Source organism: Glycine max, chromosome 2 (assembly GCF_000004515.6).
Source record: "Glycine max cultivar Williams 82 chromosome 2, Glycine_max_v4.0, whole genome shotgun sequence".
Classification (NCBI taxonomy): Eukaryota; Viridiplantae; Streptophyta; class Magnoliopsida; order Fabales; family Fabaceae; genus Glycine; species Glycine max.
The window spans coordinates 29499154-29516816 of NC_016089.4; the positions used below are offsets into that span (position 1 = coordinate 29499154).

The 17663-nt window shown below is 34.8% G+C and overlaps 1 protein-coding gene across 1 annotated transcript; it reads left to right on the top strand.

Moving 5' to 3' along the window:
- Positions 1-9408: 9408 nt before the first annotated feature.
- Positions 9409-17023, top strand: LOC100815867 (probable plastid-lipid-associated protein 13, chloroplastic). Its single transcript, XM_003518994.5, has 7 exons — positions 9409-9844; positions 11037-11158; positions 11225-11308; positions 11482-11578; positions 14287-14503; positions 15242-15294; positions 16655-17023. The coding sequence occupies exons 1-7, from the start codon at positions 9614-9616 to the stop codon at positions 16748-16750; spliced, it is 900 nt and encodes a 299-aa protein (XP_003519042.1). The 5' UTR covers positions 9409-9613; the 3' UTR covers positions 16751-17023.
- The last annotated feature ends 640 nt before the right edge of the window (positions 17024-17663 follow it).

A 17663-nucleotide genomic window follows, 5' to 3' on the forward strand; every position in this document is an offset into this window, starting at 1 on the left:
AGTAATACCTCCACATCTTATGAGCAAAAACTACAACAGCTAACTCTAGATAATGGGTAGGATAATTCCTCTCATGAGTCTTGAGTTGTCTAGAACCAAAGGCCACTACCTAACCATTCTACATTAGCACTCCTCTTAAACCCATATTTGATGCATCACAATACACCTCAAAGGGTTCTCTTGGGTTAGGCAAAACCAACACAGGAGCGGTTGTCAACTTTTCCTTAAGGGTTTGGAAACTATGCTCACACTAGGCATCTCACACAAAAGCTTGACCTTTATGAGTCAGCTTAGTCAAAGGTAAGGCTAACTTGGAGAAACCTTTTATGAATCTTTGGTAATATCCCGCTAAACCTAGAAAACTCCTAATCTCAAACACCGACTTAGGACTCTCCCACTTAAGAACAACTTCCATCATAGAAGGATCTACAGCTATACTGCCTTGGGATATCACATGTCCTAGGAAACTAACTTTATCTAAGCCAAAACTCACACTTGGACAACTTAGCATAAAGTTTAGTCCCTAAGGGTTGTAGCACAATCCTCAAGTGCTCCTTCATGTTCCTCTATAGTCTTGGAGCATACAAAATATCATCTAGAATACTACCACAAAACTATCAAGATAGGGAAAATACTCTATTCATGTAATCCATAAACACACCAGGGCATTAGTCACACCGAAAGGCTGACTAGATACTGTAGTAACCATAATGGGTCCTAAAAGCATTCTTTGAAATATCCTCAGACTTCACTCGAATCTGATGGTAACCTGATCCTAAGGTCTATCTTTCTAAACACACAGCCCTACACTGGTCTAAAGGTTGTCTATTTAGGCAAATGGTACTTATTCTTAATCGTCACCTTATTCAACTGGTGATAGTCTACACACAATCTCATGGTCCCATCTTTCTTCTTCACTAACAACATTGGCGCTACCCATGGAGACACGTCAGGTCGCACAAACTGTTTATCCAATAACTCTTCTAATTGTTTCTTAAGCATGGCTAACTCTATAGGAGACATCCTATAAGGGGCTATGGATATAGGTCTCGCACCAGGTACCAAGTCTATGGAAAACTCTATCTATCTCAGGTGGTAAACCAAATATATCCTCAGGAAACACTTCAGGAAACTCTTTGACAATAGGGAGGTCACTCATGAAAACCTTGGTCTTTACTTCCAGGTTAGACAAGATCATGTACACTTGAGCATCTTCTTTAAAAGATGTCATAACTTGGTTGGTAGAGATAAACATCTCATCCTTACTCACTCCAGAATCATCAAACATCATAGTTATATCAAAACAATTTAACTAGACATGGTTGGAAGATAATCAATCCATACCCAGAATAACATTAATTTGGCTTAAAGGCAAACAAATTTGATCAATTAAGATTGTTCTATCAGAAATCTTTATAGGACAATTCAAACACACATCAGAAATTAACACGGAACCACTAGTCGGGGTCTCTACCACAAGGTTATCATTCAAAGAAGACACAAAGTTTAAGTTTCTCCTCTATTCTAATTCCCTATAGCTTGGGCTAAGTCTTGGAGGGCATCAACTATCGCACGATCATCCCATCCAGCCATCACTCCCTATGCACACCAGGAAGTGAAAACATGGAAGGAATACACACAAGAAAGAGAATAAGATAATTTCATACTTATCTCAAGTCCTTACTTAAGTTACTCTTGAAAGTTGATGCCTCAAGAAAATACTCCTCTAAAATAGTCCTCCCTTAAGACATTAACACTTATTTTCCATCTTTTGTATTCTTGAGTGCTTGTCATGTCGTCTCATTGCACTTCACAAATTATATAGATGGCCAGTCTGATAGCTAGTGACAAGGCATTGAAACTCATGGTATAACATACATCAGGGATACAAACATGTTATGACTACATCAATCAAATCTCTATCACTCATGGAAGCACAACAAGGTGAGTAATCCAAATACAAAGAACAAACATCAAGCATTCAACAAGGCAGCCAAAGAATGCACAAAGAAACATAGCAGACTCACAACTCACTGGTTGAAAGGTTTGACCTGCTCTGATATCATTAATGTAACAACCCGCCTCGTTGGTATGATATCACTAACTATAAAATGTGACATTTCAATTTTAAGTGAAAGCTCTATTAATTTGATTATTAAAATGATGGTAAATTTTTTGCGATGTATATTCATCAAACAACACACAAACACGTGAATAAATACACACATACAGACACACACACACACACACACACACACATATTAAACCACTATACATCATTCAAATGCCAGAACATAATTAAATTTTTACATATATCTAAACTTGGGACTTATATGCCCAACAAAAAGAGTCAAGGAACCAACTAAGGAAGAGTTGATAACAAAACATAACTCTCCCTCAAAATAAATTCCAATGTTATCACATCGGCTTGGCAACTCCAACAAAAGACTTCCCTCCAAGTCACCTATTGCTGTTCATCTGCTCCCACGAAGATTTTCCTCCAAGTCACCTACTACTGCTCATCTGCTCCCATGAATGAAGTTCGAGATGATCACATGCACCAAACTCACGGTACAAAAATTGCAAGGGTGAGTTTATTATGAAAGATCAACAAACACTAGATGACAATAATTAGCAAGAAAACAATAACAATAATCATAATCATTCTCAATCATCCATCAATTCAACATACACTTAATAAACTAGTCATCAACTTTTTCACAATTCAAATCAATTATGCTCAGAATGATGCATGCACCTAACTCAACTCTAAAATGCAATGTGGTACCATTCATCAGGAAATAGCCTAAGCGTGTTCACATGACACTCTCACTTAGGAAAACTAGGCAGCAAGTGTTCGAGGTCACCCTATGTCACAGGCAACTCCCCCCCCCCATGGTGATCAACCTAAGTCTCAAGGAAGTTCCAAACCGAGTAACATGCCCCCAAGTACAAGTATTTTTCCTCATGAAAACTGCGAGTACTTACTGACAAAGTTTATACTATTTCCATGCAATACAAAGTATGAAACATGAGCATCGTCAATACACTGTCCATGGATAGTTAAAGATTCTAAGCCATCCCCTTCTTTCTCCAGGGATGCTTAAAACTCTTTAAATACTCTATTTCCCCCCTTTAGGGATATCCAATATGGTCACTACACCCTCCATGTACATACACAACATACATCATCACAATGACATCATCAACATCAAAATCATCTCATCTCAATATCATTATCAACATCAATATCATCTCATCTCAACTTCATAATCAACATCACAAGTAATCACATTCCACATACATACATATAAATTCATGTCTGGGATTTACATTCCCCATGTCTTCAGGCAACATAAACCTCACACAACAATAATCCATAATATCATGAGACTGATATTTTAGGAAAATTCTAAATTAAAGAGGAGAACTATGGTATTCAAAAAAACTCTTATGCCATTTAAAAATTTAAACAAATACAAAATTTTGGTAGAGTCTCCTCTGTAATTAAGACTTTTCCCAAAAATTCCAATCATTACAACAACAACATCATTCACAATTTCATTCATCAATAACAAATATATCACATCCCATTAGTTAAAAACACATTTTTCTTGAAAACCAGCATGACTAGGGACAGACATACATCCCATAATTGGGTTCCTGACCCCAACTATGGTATCAAAAGCTTTAAACAAACAATAAACTCCCTCACCTATCTATATCTCTTGTTAGTTCCTCGCGATGTTGTTTTGAGATCTCTTAGTTCACGTCCGTTCATCCAAACGAGAGTTCTATATACCAAATCGAAGAAATTTAGTATAGATTTCAAAGACAAGGTTAATATCAATTTTGGGGTCAAATACCCATTCAATTTAAAAAGGGGCTAAAGGGTGTTTTGAGATCTACATCAAAGAGACGTCATTTTGAAATTCTAATCACTCCACTATGATAGGGTTCAACAAGGTTACAAAAAGAAGTCTATTTTATAAAAAGAAACTTTTACAACGTCTCATTTCAAGGGTTTTCAAAGGAAGTGTAAAAACATCCAATAATGGTACCCAATCACAAGAGATGCAAAGATAGACTCAAACTAACTAGGAGAAGGCTTAGAAATCATAGTTACCTTGAAGAAATCGCAAAGGGAGGATTGGAGGCCTTGTTCTCCACTGAATCCTCAAGTTGAGTTTTGAAGATTCTGCTCCGATTAAACTGTTATTCTCTGTGCGATGGTCTGACGACAAGCAAAGGCGGCTCGTGGCGGTCACTGGTGGTCAGTGGTGATGGAGGAGGAGGTTGGGGTGTTGGGGGAGGGTTTTGGGGAAGAAGATTGAGGTAAAATGGTTGTTTTATGTTGTTGGACGTATTTGTAACTTGCAAGACTTGCCCAAGCGAAATTTTGCTCACCTGGGCGAATTCTGCTCCAATAAATTTTACTACTTTGGTGAAAATATTATATCTCATACTACAAATTTTATTTTGAAAATCCCAACGCTCATGACGTGCACAATTGGGTTGCAAGACCACAGTCCAAATTTGAAGGCAATCCAACGGTTAATTAATTTAGGATTATAGTTTTAGTGGAACAAGTTTAGGTAAAGCTTGAAATCTCATAATTTAAACCTAAGTCAATAAAACTCCACGTAACTCAACAATCACATTAGGAAAATCACACATGGCTAATTCACACAATACCTTAACTCATCCAAATTAATCAAGTAATCAAATAACAAAAGAAAAACATCAAGCATCTATTTTCAGTTAGCAAAATTTTAAGGCGTTACAAGGTTAGTTTACACAAACTAAATAAAGATAAATCTGCAACAACGCTAAAATCCAGCAAACACATTGTGTTCAATTTCACTATGACATGTTTCACTTTCTCACCTTGGGCTTACGATTGATTTTGTGTTAAGTTTAAGGACCTTGAAGCAATACCAAAATAAGACACATGAGATCAAGATATGATTCTTTAGTTATATAAGTCTCAAGCGTACAAGCACGCATTATAATTGTTTATCTTTCCACCTTAACTAGTTTGAACATGCCTACATAGAAAAATCACCAAACTTGCAGGAATATTGAAATGGGCTATACCAAAAAGATTTAAAATCTAAAAACTAACTATTTTATTGTTGAAGAGGTCAAGAGTAGAATTCCCACATGCAAATTTTCCAACAGGTTTGAATTTAGGTAGTCCTATTTTAAGGACATATTTAGGTAGTCCCACATGCAAATTTAGTATACTTTTTCCAATTTTTTAAGTGTGAATCCTATTAGTTTAATAACATATTTAAGCTCATTGAATAGATTCTAAACAAAGGAATTAATAGAGGAACCACAAGTATACAAGCTTCAAAAGCTGAATTCATAACTCATGCAATTTCAATCAATGTCAAACATGGCGTGGAAGCATATTTCATATCCCAAATATACTTAAACTTCAATTTCTTCAATTAGCACCAAATTAAAACCATTTTGAACATCCTTATATGCCCAAGTCAGATTCAAATAGCTATGATTAAAGCACATACAAGCTTGGCCTTCCACATACACACATAAACATGACATAAAAGTGTATTCTCATGGTACTAACATCTCCAACTACAATATAATCAGTTAATACATAGTCAACGACATTGATATCACAATGTGTCATCAGGTTACATATGAATAAAGTCATTTACAGTGCATACAATACTGATAATTTTAATGCACCTACATCCATAATATATTTAAAAAATTTACATTCCTTGACTTTCAATCATGGCCTGTAGGGTAGCTTTATACCCTACTCTACCTTATAACTCCATAGCCATTCGAGGATCCTTTGCAAATCCCCAAATTTTGGGGATGGATTGGAATAAACCAAATTACCTCGTAAAACAGTGAGGGTAATGGGCTTCAACGACTAACTTGTTCCTTGATGTGGGTTTTATGCCAAATAAGAGACAATGACTAGTTAGTGTTGAGGCCAAATTATTTCTAGTCGTGATGCTCCCTTTACTAGGTGTGGTTGTGTCTACTAAAGTCTAGTGTGAACCTATCAATTGATGTTGAAGAGGAGTGAGAGAAAAGCAAAGGGTGAAATCAGCCGTCAAGAGCCAATTTGCAATGAAAAAGGCTAACATCTTTGGCAATGAGAGGCAAATGAGAGCTTGCCCGTAACAAGTATTATCCTGCTTGGTCACTAGCAAACCAATACTAGGATAAAGGGCATCTAGAAAATATAGTCGTGCCCAAAGAATCAGAATCCAAATCGGACTAGATATGGTGTTGTACTTAGTGTGGCCATCTTCAAGGTTGTTGAGAAGATGGAAAATGCCCCTAAGTAGAAGATCCAAAGCCAAATCGTGATTGAATGTAATAGCCAACATAAAGTTGCAGTATTCACTTACCACGCCTACTGAACCAATACAAATGAAGTAGCTGCAAAACCATGTTAAAAGAAAAGCATGGTGCTCACTTGATGAAACAACACCACTTTTTTTGGCCTTGAGAAGCATGAATTTGGAATACCTAGAGTCATCTTTAGAAAATTTGATGCCTAGGGTAGTTGAAGGAATGCAACAAGTCCCAAAAAGTGACGACTGTTCTTCACCATGAATTGGTAAGTTCAGAATAACCACCACATCAAGGAGGGTTGGGCCAACCATAGCCTTTGGAAGGACAAATCTATTGATAACCGTTGAGCAGAACCTTAGGATTTCGATCAATACATCTCGAGGCCACTGCATATCAATGATTGACAACATTATCATATTGTAAATCCCTCATTCCTTCCATTCATCTTTGTAGGAAGCCAAAACTTTTTACAACTAGGTTTGATATTCTAGAAAAGGGTGTAGGCCATGCGCAAAAGCTAGAAGGGAATTTATGAATCCCATACTAGTTACAAGTAATTGGAAAGGGGGATTTTCTTATGATTAAACAACTTGTTAGCCATTTTGTAGTATTTTTCGCCTTCATTGAGGAAGAAAGGGCCCAGGAAGAACTCTTGGCGATGTTCATCAAAGATAGTAAGGTTGCCAGTGGTGGAACAAGGATCAGGTTTAGGTGACCGCACAAAGGCACTAGAAGATGGTTGCTCAGAAAAGGCTGACATGGTTCAAGGTCAGGGTTTTTTTTGAAGATTGGGAACAAGTAGAGAAGCAAAGCTACTGAGGGATTTTATAAGGGGCCAAGATCGGTTGAAGAAGATAAGAAAATAAAAGATAAAGCAGAAATCAAATTTCAAAACTTGAAATATGGTTGTCGGATTCAAATAAGCTTGGTTACTTGAATATTTTCTTATCGCCATTCGAGAAGATAAAATTTCAAAATTAAAATGACTTAGAAAATAGGGAAGGTTATGTTAACACCTAAAAAGTTAGTTTTTGGAGAAACAACTGTTGATTGGTTGTGGCAAGCGTAAGGAAGCCGATTGATGCAACAAACGTGGCTGGAAGTGGGTAAAATTTTAAAACAACTGGTCGAAACACTTTGAATAATGTGTAGGAAGATTTAGAGAACATGTGAGCCAACTTGACGGATAATGGAACAATATAATCTTCCTAGGTCAAATGTTGGGTATTATATGGGTGTGTCTCATTCCCGAATGACCTCGGTATTCCCAGGGCAATTGCCAATATCTTTGTTACTTCGAGACTCCTGAGCGACTTTGTTTAGGTCGTGTCTTGGGGTTTCACAATACATCCGTAGGGAAGCCGCTAACCAAGGTTGATTGGATGTCAAGGGGTTCAAAAGGAAGGACTTAGTTCCAACTGATTAAGACCGATGAGGTACATAGTCTGATAGTCTTGAGTGCGTAAGCACGAAGATACTAAGTGTATAAGGATTGATCTATTGTAAGCCGAGGCGGTACATTATCAATATTTTTATTATTATAATATCAACAAAAACATCTTATTCAATACTACTTTTTAACAAATCTATTATATATATAAAAGTTCTTACTTCAACAAATTTTTCCCTCCAAAACTTTAATTCCCTTCTTTCATACCTTTTTGCCTTTCCATATTCTTCTACCAACATTTAATTATTTATGGTTTCTCATTTTCATCATAATTGCTTATTCATATTCAACTATTTTGAATAATTGTTTCGAACTCCTTAACTTCTTTTTTTAGCCTACGAAAAACTCTTTGTTATTCATGCTCATTAATGCCAATACATTTATCTAAATGAATGAATACCTACAACCATTCAATTTCTTTAATGTTATTGTCTTTTCCCTCTCTCACCTTATTTTATCTATTTAATTTTCTTCTACCTTTTACTTGATTCTTTAATTTTCACTGTGCATTCAATAATTTCCACCTTATCCCTTCCATTTCCATTTGATGCTTTGTTTTCTTCCCAACGCCCTTAATTATCAACTCAGTTTATTTCTTCCTATCTTTGTGTTATGCTCTGGTGGGTTTTCTCCACCTGCACCCCATAGAGGTACTAGCCATTTTTCTTCATCCCCTTCCTTTCTTCGATTAAATTCTCTGTAGCATTTTTTTCCTCTTTCAAATAAGCTAGCTACATTGACTTTATTGAATATGAGAAACAAAAGACACTTCTACATTTTTTAGTTCTTTTTTGAAGTTATTTTTATTGGTTAAATGTTTTATATTTCACTAAGTCATTGTCTTGGTGACAATTTGAATTTGAAATTTAGTCATTTAAATGTATCAAGTTGAAGTCAGGTAATGCATGTTTTCTTCATTTAGGTATCTTTTCTTGGATGTTTTAATTAGACTAACCTTCTAACATTAGAATGCTTGATTATGTTTTTTCCTTATGTTCCCTTTAATCAAAGTTCAAAGTTAAATATTTTCTTCTTCTTGATATTACTAAGAGTTTTATGAGATGTAATGAGTAACAGTGTAAGCGTCCCGAACCAGTTTTAGTAACAAAACAAATGCAATTCACAAAATTGAGTTACATTATGTATTGGAGAACTTTGGATGTAATAAATTTATAATTCTAAAAATTGCACAACCAAATATAAAGATATTGGTTGCTGTATGGTGTGAGTGTAAAGTGAAAAAAAAATATGTATTTGACATTTTATGTATGTTGAGGGTATTTTTTGATGAACTTGGTAATAATAGTGGTTGGTTTGTTGTTAGTGACAAATATGTATATACATAATTTGTATTTTTGGTATCCTTTTGTAGAATATAATATTACGACTGTATTCATATTTGAATGTCACTCAATGATATATTACATATTCAATTGTTATTGAAAAAAATATTAAAAAAGTAATTCCTGCATTGCACAAGTAACCTAAGTAGTATTTATAAAATGCTCATTAGTCATTAACATGCTTTTATTAAATAAATAAAAATACATTCATCCATGCGACGACCGTCGACCAGACACACCAAAACCAGAAACCAACGTGGCGTTTGGTCTAGATTAGGACAAAAGGTAAAATCGAAAATTTTTCGAGTAAAAAACCTGTGCCATTCCATTCGTGTTGTTTCTCAGCATTTTACTAATTTTTTTTTCAACTCACAATTCATGAGTGATGACAAATTGAAGAAGCACTTCCGTGAGTCTTAATTAAAGAGATTAAAGAGACACACCATTCATTCGCTCACTCATTTCATTTCAAACAATGTCAATCGCTGCTTCAGCTTCTTCACATGCTTGTATTTCCTCAATCCCCACATGCATCCCCTCTTCCTCTTCCAAATTCTCTTCTTCGCTGACACTTTCTTCACTCCAAAGAGGCTCAAATAAGAGATCGGGATGCAGAGCCATGGTTCAACAAGCCGTTCAGGGTGCCCCTGCTGCGTATGCCAAAGAAATGGAACGCCTTTCTGCCAAAGAATCGCTTCTTCTTGCTGTGAGCTTCTTTTCTTTGCGTGTATTTCCCATTTGCGTTTTCTGGGACCTAACCATTTGTCTTTGGCCCTTTGTTTTGTGTTTTTGTTAGTAAAGAAACGAACTTGCTGCTGTTTTAGATAATGGGTATGGCTCTGTGTAGTCTGTACTACCCCTTTTTCATATATATTTTTTTATATAGTTTTTCTGTTTTACTTTTTTTTTCGGGGGGGTTACGAGGTTTTTCAAATTGTAGTCGTGGATGCTGTTTTAATGGGATTTGCAGAAACAAATGTGTTGAGGAGACCAGGAAAACATGATGTTGTGGCTATAATTGAGGTTTCAGACAGTTTTTTAAGACATTGGGGGGAATGAAAATTACCAACATGTGTGGATACTTGGTTGGTGTCTTATCGTGCTTCATGAGTAGTGTGTATTGGGTTTAGGGTCTAGGTTTGTTGACAATTTTCATTCCTTTCATTTTGATTCCCAAACCAATGCTTTTCTAGTTTATATTTGTTTCACAATTACTTATGCTAAGAGAAAGGGAAAAATATGTTGGTGTGCTATGGTTAGGGGCCTAGGTTTGTTGACAATTTTCGTTCCTGTCATTTTGATTCCAAAATCAATGCTTTTCTGGTTTATATTTGTTTCATAATTACTTATGCAAGAGAATTTCTGGTTTATATTTGTTTCACAATTACTTATTTTAAGAGAAAGCGAAAAATATGTTGCTGTGCTATGTGAGTAGTGGAAAACTAGAAGATAGTGTTTGTTTTTGTTTCTTATTTTCCTGGTTGATGCTTGATATTTGTGACCAAAGAGTGAGGCAAAATTCTAATCAGTGAATTGCTTATGCCAATGAACCTGGTTACCTGCTAGAAAGAAAGTTGTAAACAAATAATGAAACAAACAATGATAGGATTTACTTAAAGGGTCTTGCTAACCAATGCCCTTAGGGTATTGGTTAAGGAACTAAAATGGAAAAGTATTTATTGTGTAAATCATAGAAGAGCGTAAAAAAGATCATGGACAACACAATTTTCCGCCTCCTAATAAAAGATTTCTACTTTAAGTTCCTTAACCAATGCCCTTAGGGCACTGGTTAGCATTTGCCTTACTTAAAATACAGAAAAAGAGTAATTTGCTATTCTTGTTTTTGCAAATCATCAAGCTTAGACTAAAATATACTTACCCTGGAGCCATCCTGCCAGTTTAAAGATGCAGGGGGTTTTGAGGCCTTGGTCTCCGGGAAGACTACGGAATGGCAAAAGATTGATGTGAATGAAAGGATAACTGGTCTTGAGAGGCTCAATCCAACACCTCGCCCCACAACGTAAGTTACTGAAAGTGTCCATGTCTGTGCCTCTTCATAAGATGTTCATATAATTTTATGCTACAGGTCACCCTTCTTGGAGGGGCAATGGAACTTTGAGTGGTTTGGTTCTGGAAGTCCAGGCTTGTTTGCTGCTAGGTTTATATTTGAGTGAGTTTTCTCTTCGAAGATTTGCTTTTATCTTTTCAATTATTGTGCCTCTCTTGGGACTTCAGATTGGTCCCTTTTGATTATAAGAATATAAAGTTTTTATATTTGCAATTAAATTTGGATGGATCTCATTGGTGAGTAACAATGCTCTTATGTTCTTTATATCCTTGCAGAATCTTTCCTTCAACTTTGGCTAATTTGTCAAAAATGGATGTCGTTATTAAAGATGGAAATGCGAAGATTACTGCAAATATGAGATTATTAAACTCGGTATACCTGAGTTTGCAATTTTTTTATGCATGCACAAATCTTAATTTAGCATTCATGAAGCATTGCAAATTTCATTAGTAATTTGCTGTATTTGATTTATGTTTTTCACCGTTTCCAATTGTTGTCAACCAACTATCTAGAAAACTAGAAAAGCTTAAGTTGTTAGGTGAAGCCACATAAATGGTTTTATATTACATGCCTAACACGCTCCCTCACATAAGAGCCCTTTAGGCTTGAATCGTGGACAAGTATAGGCTCACAAACCTTGCGGCTCTTCACTAGAAGAGTGTCGACAGCAAGGATCAAATTCTAGACCACTTGGTAATATATCATGTTACGAAGCAACTATCCTAAAAGCTTAAGTTGTTAGGTGAAGACTTGTGAATGATTTTATATTACACCAGTTTTCATGGGGATTACTTCTATCATTCTAATTAAATGGTCTAAACTAAAACTCAGATTTTTCTTTAACATAGCATGGTTATCTAATTATGTATGCAGATCATAGCAATCATGCATTTTCACCTCTTGATGCTTGTGGATGAACTGTAGCTAATTAATATATATCGTTTCTATCAATACCATATAGTGGTGCTGCTGAGCTGCCAACCCCAAAACTGCTAGTGTAATGCTGCTTAAAATTATAAATACGAGATACATAATATATACTATACCCATACAAATGCTTAAAAATAAAATTGAAAAATTTATCCAAAATTACAGATATATTCATAGTTGATACCAAAAAAGTCATAGTCTAACACCCTTTCACCATTAATTTAAGCTATAATTAACAATGAGAGAAATGAGGACATAGGAATTTATAGTAAAAAACTGAAGGCTGCAATTGAAAAATTAGTGGAATGTGATGAACTATGAAATGAGAAAAACACAGTTCATCTGAGAAGATATCTTGGATATGTTATAGTTGAGTTACACTGTTATGAAACACCCTGTTATCTATGCTCTTTTATGAACTGAAAGATAGAGGTGGAGGTGAGATTTGCCAGAAAATGAATGGGCTTGGCCAGAAAAGGAGTGAGTTGGGCAAAATGGGGCTATTTTGGCTGAAATATGAGTGATCTGTGAAGGTTTTGCTGGGAAATGGAGGGGCTGAGGTGTGAACAGGGAATAGCTGCATTATCCTCCATGATTTGAGTGCTATTCCGCTGCCATTTTTGGCTTCTATCTGCATGGTGCCAAACACTATGCTATGAGTTTCTTGCAGTACCTCTTTGTGATGTTTTCTATCATTTCTCTGATGACATATTACCAAGAGATCTGTAATCGATGCAAGCCTAGCAGCAATTGATCTACTATATTATAAATCGGAACACACAACTTAGAGAGTGATATTTTACTCTCTCAATTAGACATTTTCAATATTTTCTCTTCTCTCCTTTGACCGTGCGTTTCACACACTGCCCCATAACTAGTAAAACAAAATTCTCTCAACCATCTTAAACTACCTTCCTTTTCTTTCAATAGTTTTGTAAAAGAAATGTTAATAGTTAAAAATAACCTTATATAACAAGTTAAATTGTTCATTATAAATCCAAATTATTATAATTTATGTATTCAAACATATTCATTATAAATACTAGTGCAAAAAAGACATTCCGTGCTTGGACTTGGAAGTTACCTATATATATATAGTCGGGTGTAACTTGTTTTGAAAGATGTAACTGTTGTTGGAAGTTAAAATAAAATGTTAGTAGTGGTTTATAATAGTTGAGGGTAAAAACGTCCAGAAGAAAGATGACACCAAATGAAGTTATTCCCTTTATAATAGTTATAGATTAAAAAATATTTATAATATACATAATATATATGAACAAATATTTATTTATTATGAATTTTCATTATTTAAAAAAATTTATCATATTCATTGTAGGTTAAAATACTAGTTGGGAAAAAATGATAGTCATACAAGTGGACTTGATATAGTTTACTCCAATCTCTATACTTGAGAGAGTGGGGCATGCACTAAATGTCCATAAAAATTTAAAGGATAAATTTGTTTGTTTATGGGAAGTGGGAAAATAGTAAGCGCCAGAAAAATGAGGAATTGGGAGAAACAATCTTGGTTACACTAATAACTACACACTCTTACTCTCAATATATTTTCTTTATAAATAAATTCTCACTTATAACCTCAACTTTGATTAATTTAAACAATTAAACATTGAAAAGTATTTGGGGCTTTTTTCTGGATAATTTTAGACTAGGATGGAAAGTTACCTTGATTTTACATAACAATGGACGTACCAATAGAGGAGTAAACTGCTTTCATTATTCTATCTATTGAATAGAACGTCCTTTTCTGTTTACCATACTCCACTTTTAATCCAGAAACTTAATTGTCCTTTTCTCTTTTGGACATACTTGAAGGAGTGTCCATTTAGTAGTATTTAAAGATAGTTTGAGGAGTCCATTTAGTAGGTGTTTTTTTAATCCAGAAACTTTATTGTTCTTTTCTCTTTTGGACATAGTTGAAGGAGTGTCCATTTAGTAGTATTTAAAGTTAGTTTGAGGAATCCATTTAGTAGGTGTGTTTTTTAAAAGCTATGATAATACCTAGTACCTACACAACACATTATTGTACACCTTATATGCCATATTTTATATTGTCTTCTTTGCTGATTGTGTTTGTTATTATTACTCCTTCCCTTAGTGCTATTGACTATTAACTTTTTGATCAAGTGTAGATAGAAAACAAAGTCATTCTCTCAACCAAATTATCTGTGGAGGGGCCACTTAGAATGAAAGAAGAGTATGTTGAAGGGGTTCTTGTGACACCAACAATTATTGAAGAGAGAGTACCAGAACAACTTAAAGGTGCACTGGGGCAGGCAGCTAATGCTTTACAACAACTTCCTACCCCTATATGGGATCCTGTTGCCAGTGGGCTGAAAGTTCCTCTAAGTAAGCAACTGCTAATTTTCCATACTCGCCTGTCAACAAGTCCTCTGACTGAAGTGTTCTAGTAGATATGCAAATCTCTTGAATTTTGGTCTCATTTCACTTTGCACTGCCAATATAATATGCTGAAAACCGGATATCTGTTGAAGCAATAGGTTGGGAAATACCTTATCTCTATGAAACATGAACTTCGTGTATGCTCCTATCGTTTCAGATATTAAAAATTGTGTTATGCCATCATTACAATCCATTCTTTTGCAGCTATTGCTTGGCATTTTCCAATAATGATAATGCCTTGTAATTGATTTTTTGACCTGTTTTCTCAATAGTTAAAAGATACATGCTTTTTGTTTCCAAAAGAAAAACAAAAGGTACTTGTGGCTTGGATTAGAATGGATAGATTATCTGTGAACAATTGTGGAATGTCTCATGTTGGTAGATGTTCACTGTGATATTGTCTAATGATTTATTGGTTTTACTCACAAAATATATATGCAGAAAGATAAGATATGCATGAAAGAGGAGTGCTAACCACACACTCTTATTGGTTAAAATGTATTGAAAACTACAAAATCAGGAGAGTCATTAAGTAAGATGTAGGACCTATGAATATTGTGATTTCTCATGCATGAAATTATGTAATTGACTTATGGTTATAATGTGTGTAGACAAGTGTGTATACAATTTGCTCCTTTATTCAAATTTCAATGTGAAAAACACTAAATTTTCTCATATTTGAAGGTGGGAGCTTTCAAAGACTCTTCATGATTTCTTATCTCGATGAGGAGATACTTGTAAGTTTAACATACTATCATTCTCCGGAATCAATTTTAGATAAATTTGATGCATGTGTACCCTTGTAGATGACTATGCTGACAGAGCTAATGTGAAATCTCAAATTTTGATGCACGCTCTAAGAAGCACATGGGTATATTTCAACTAATATAAATATGATATGGGGATATGGTCAATTTTTGGGATTAAATGTTCCAAATATACATTGTTAAAGTTGTTATATATGTATATGTATAATAAAGTCTCTTGCAACTAAAAAGTTTTTCCGATTGGATATTTGGATATATTTTACTTGAACTGTCAAATTGGAGTATGGTGACACATTCTAAATGTTATAGAGAATAAGATGTGTTTTAAACCTTTGACCATATTGGGTTGAGTTATGACCTTGGTTTCCAGCATATCTTATTCTTTTACGTTTAAAATAATACATACTAATTTTCCTGAAAAAGGAAGAAAGTAGTACATATGTAGTCACACTAAATTGTTTAATGTCTTGAGGAGCTTCTGGCATCTATTGTGAACAACTGAACATCTTCAAAATCTGTTAGGGTTGCTTTTCCTCACTGACATTTTGCATGAACAGAACCGAGAGCCAAATGCAGCTCAGGGTGTATTCAGTCTTGAAGGGAAGGCCTGAATAATGATTAAATGTTATTGACTAAATGTTATTATATCATTAATGTTTGGTGCTTATTATATGCACTGTCATTTAATAAAGTTGTTTTAGACAGATAATTGTTCTCATCAATATCCTCTTAACTTTTATGGCTTGATGAAACTTTTTAAATTATAGTGATAGGAAGTAATGTAATTTGGTTTTACTTTCAAGTTTCTCTTATAGTGTGTTTGTGTCTGTGATAGGGACTTTGGTATTATAGGGTGTCCGTTGTCCTACGTTTTACATCGAGTATGTGATGTTTGGTAGAGTACCTAAGTGGCTTGGTTCTCCTCCCTTGACTGCTAACTTTTAAGGGAAGGTTCCCAAAGTGCTTGGATCAGTTGGGTGCTTACCAATTGGTATCAAAGTTGGTTGTCAGTGTCTTGGAAATGGCCTTTGGAGAAGCTGATTAGAAAGGCTGAGTGAAGTGTCATTCAGTGTAATCGCTAGGATGTTGACTCTCAAGGGGTGGTGCTATGATAGGGACTTGGGTATTATAGTAACATGGAAGAAAATAAAAAGGAGATGGGATTCAAATGTTTTTCTTTCCTTTTTTACCTTTTTATTTTATTTTAATTGATTGTCGTGAGTCATGTAAAGGGTAGTCACAGATGGAATGTATCTATTGCCATTTTTACCTAAAATTAATTAAATCAAATCATAGTTATATTTGAATGTTTATGCTGGTTTTGTTGCAGATAATAAGGAACACAGCCGGGATTCCAGAAGTTTTAACGAGGTTGGATGCAGCACCATCTTCCTTGGGAGATTCAAGTCCAGAGTATGAAAGCTAGGAAATGGGAAGTGAATTTTGCCCCACCTTAATCATGGTGATGAGTCAAATTTCTGTTCCTCTCAGCCGTGGACAGCTTCTGTTTCTTTCTCACTGAAGACTCCTTTTGGTTTTTCCAGAGGGTAGAAATGTGAATATGGGTTGAAGCCTGACAAATTCTTACAAAACCTTGTATTTCATTTTTAGTTTCACAACAGAGTGGTTCTTTGATGTAGAAATTGCATAATGCTACTCATGCAACCACCAATAGTGAAATAAAATGCAAATTGTCTCTGCCTGTGATCCATATAGATATTCTATAGAAATTCTCTGGCCTTTATTTTTTATTGTTTTTCATTTTCCCTGGCTGACAACTGATTGGGTCAGTGCCAATGGTTCGAGAAAAATAAAATGATACAATTTTATGCTAACAGTATTCTGTTTGTTTTTTTGTAGTTTATATGCAAACCAACCCATAAATATGTCGTATGAAATGCCCATTTATATCAGCAATGAATGGAATGCAAATCCCTGAGGAACCAAAACAAAACAAAGTTGGTGCATATATATATATATATATATATATATATATATATATATATATATATATATATATATTCATGGCTGATTTGGACTTTCAAGTTCAAGTGAAGTAGAAGAAATGGGCCCAGGAACTTGGCACTCTTTTTACAAAAGTGGTATGAGAAGAGACCACGTGCTAGGTAAAAGTCAAGTACTCGTGTGTGAAAACAATGCTATTATTATTTTTCTTTAGCAAAAAGTGGAAAAGTTTTATTCCAAAGAAAGAAATAAAAAAAAAAACAATTTTTAATCTACCACTCAAACTTTCAAAGAAGACCGCCACCTCCTCCCTCTAGAGAAACAATTCATATAGACACGGTACTAATCTGGACACTATGCATTGTAATCTAAAG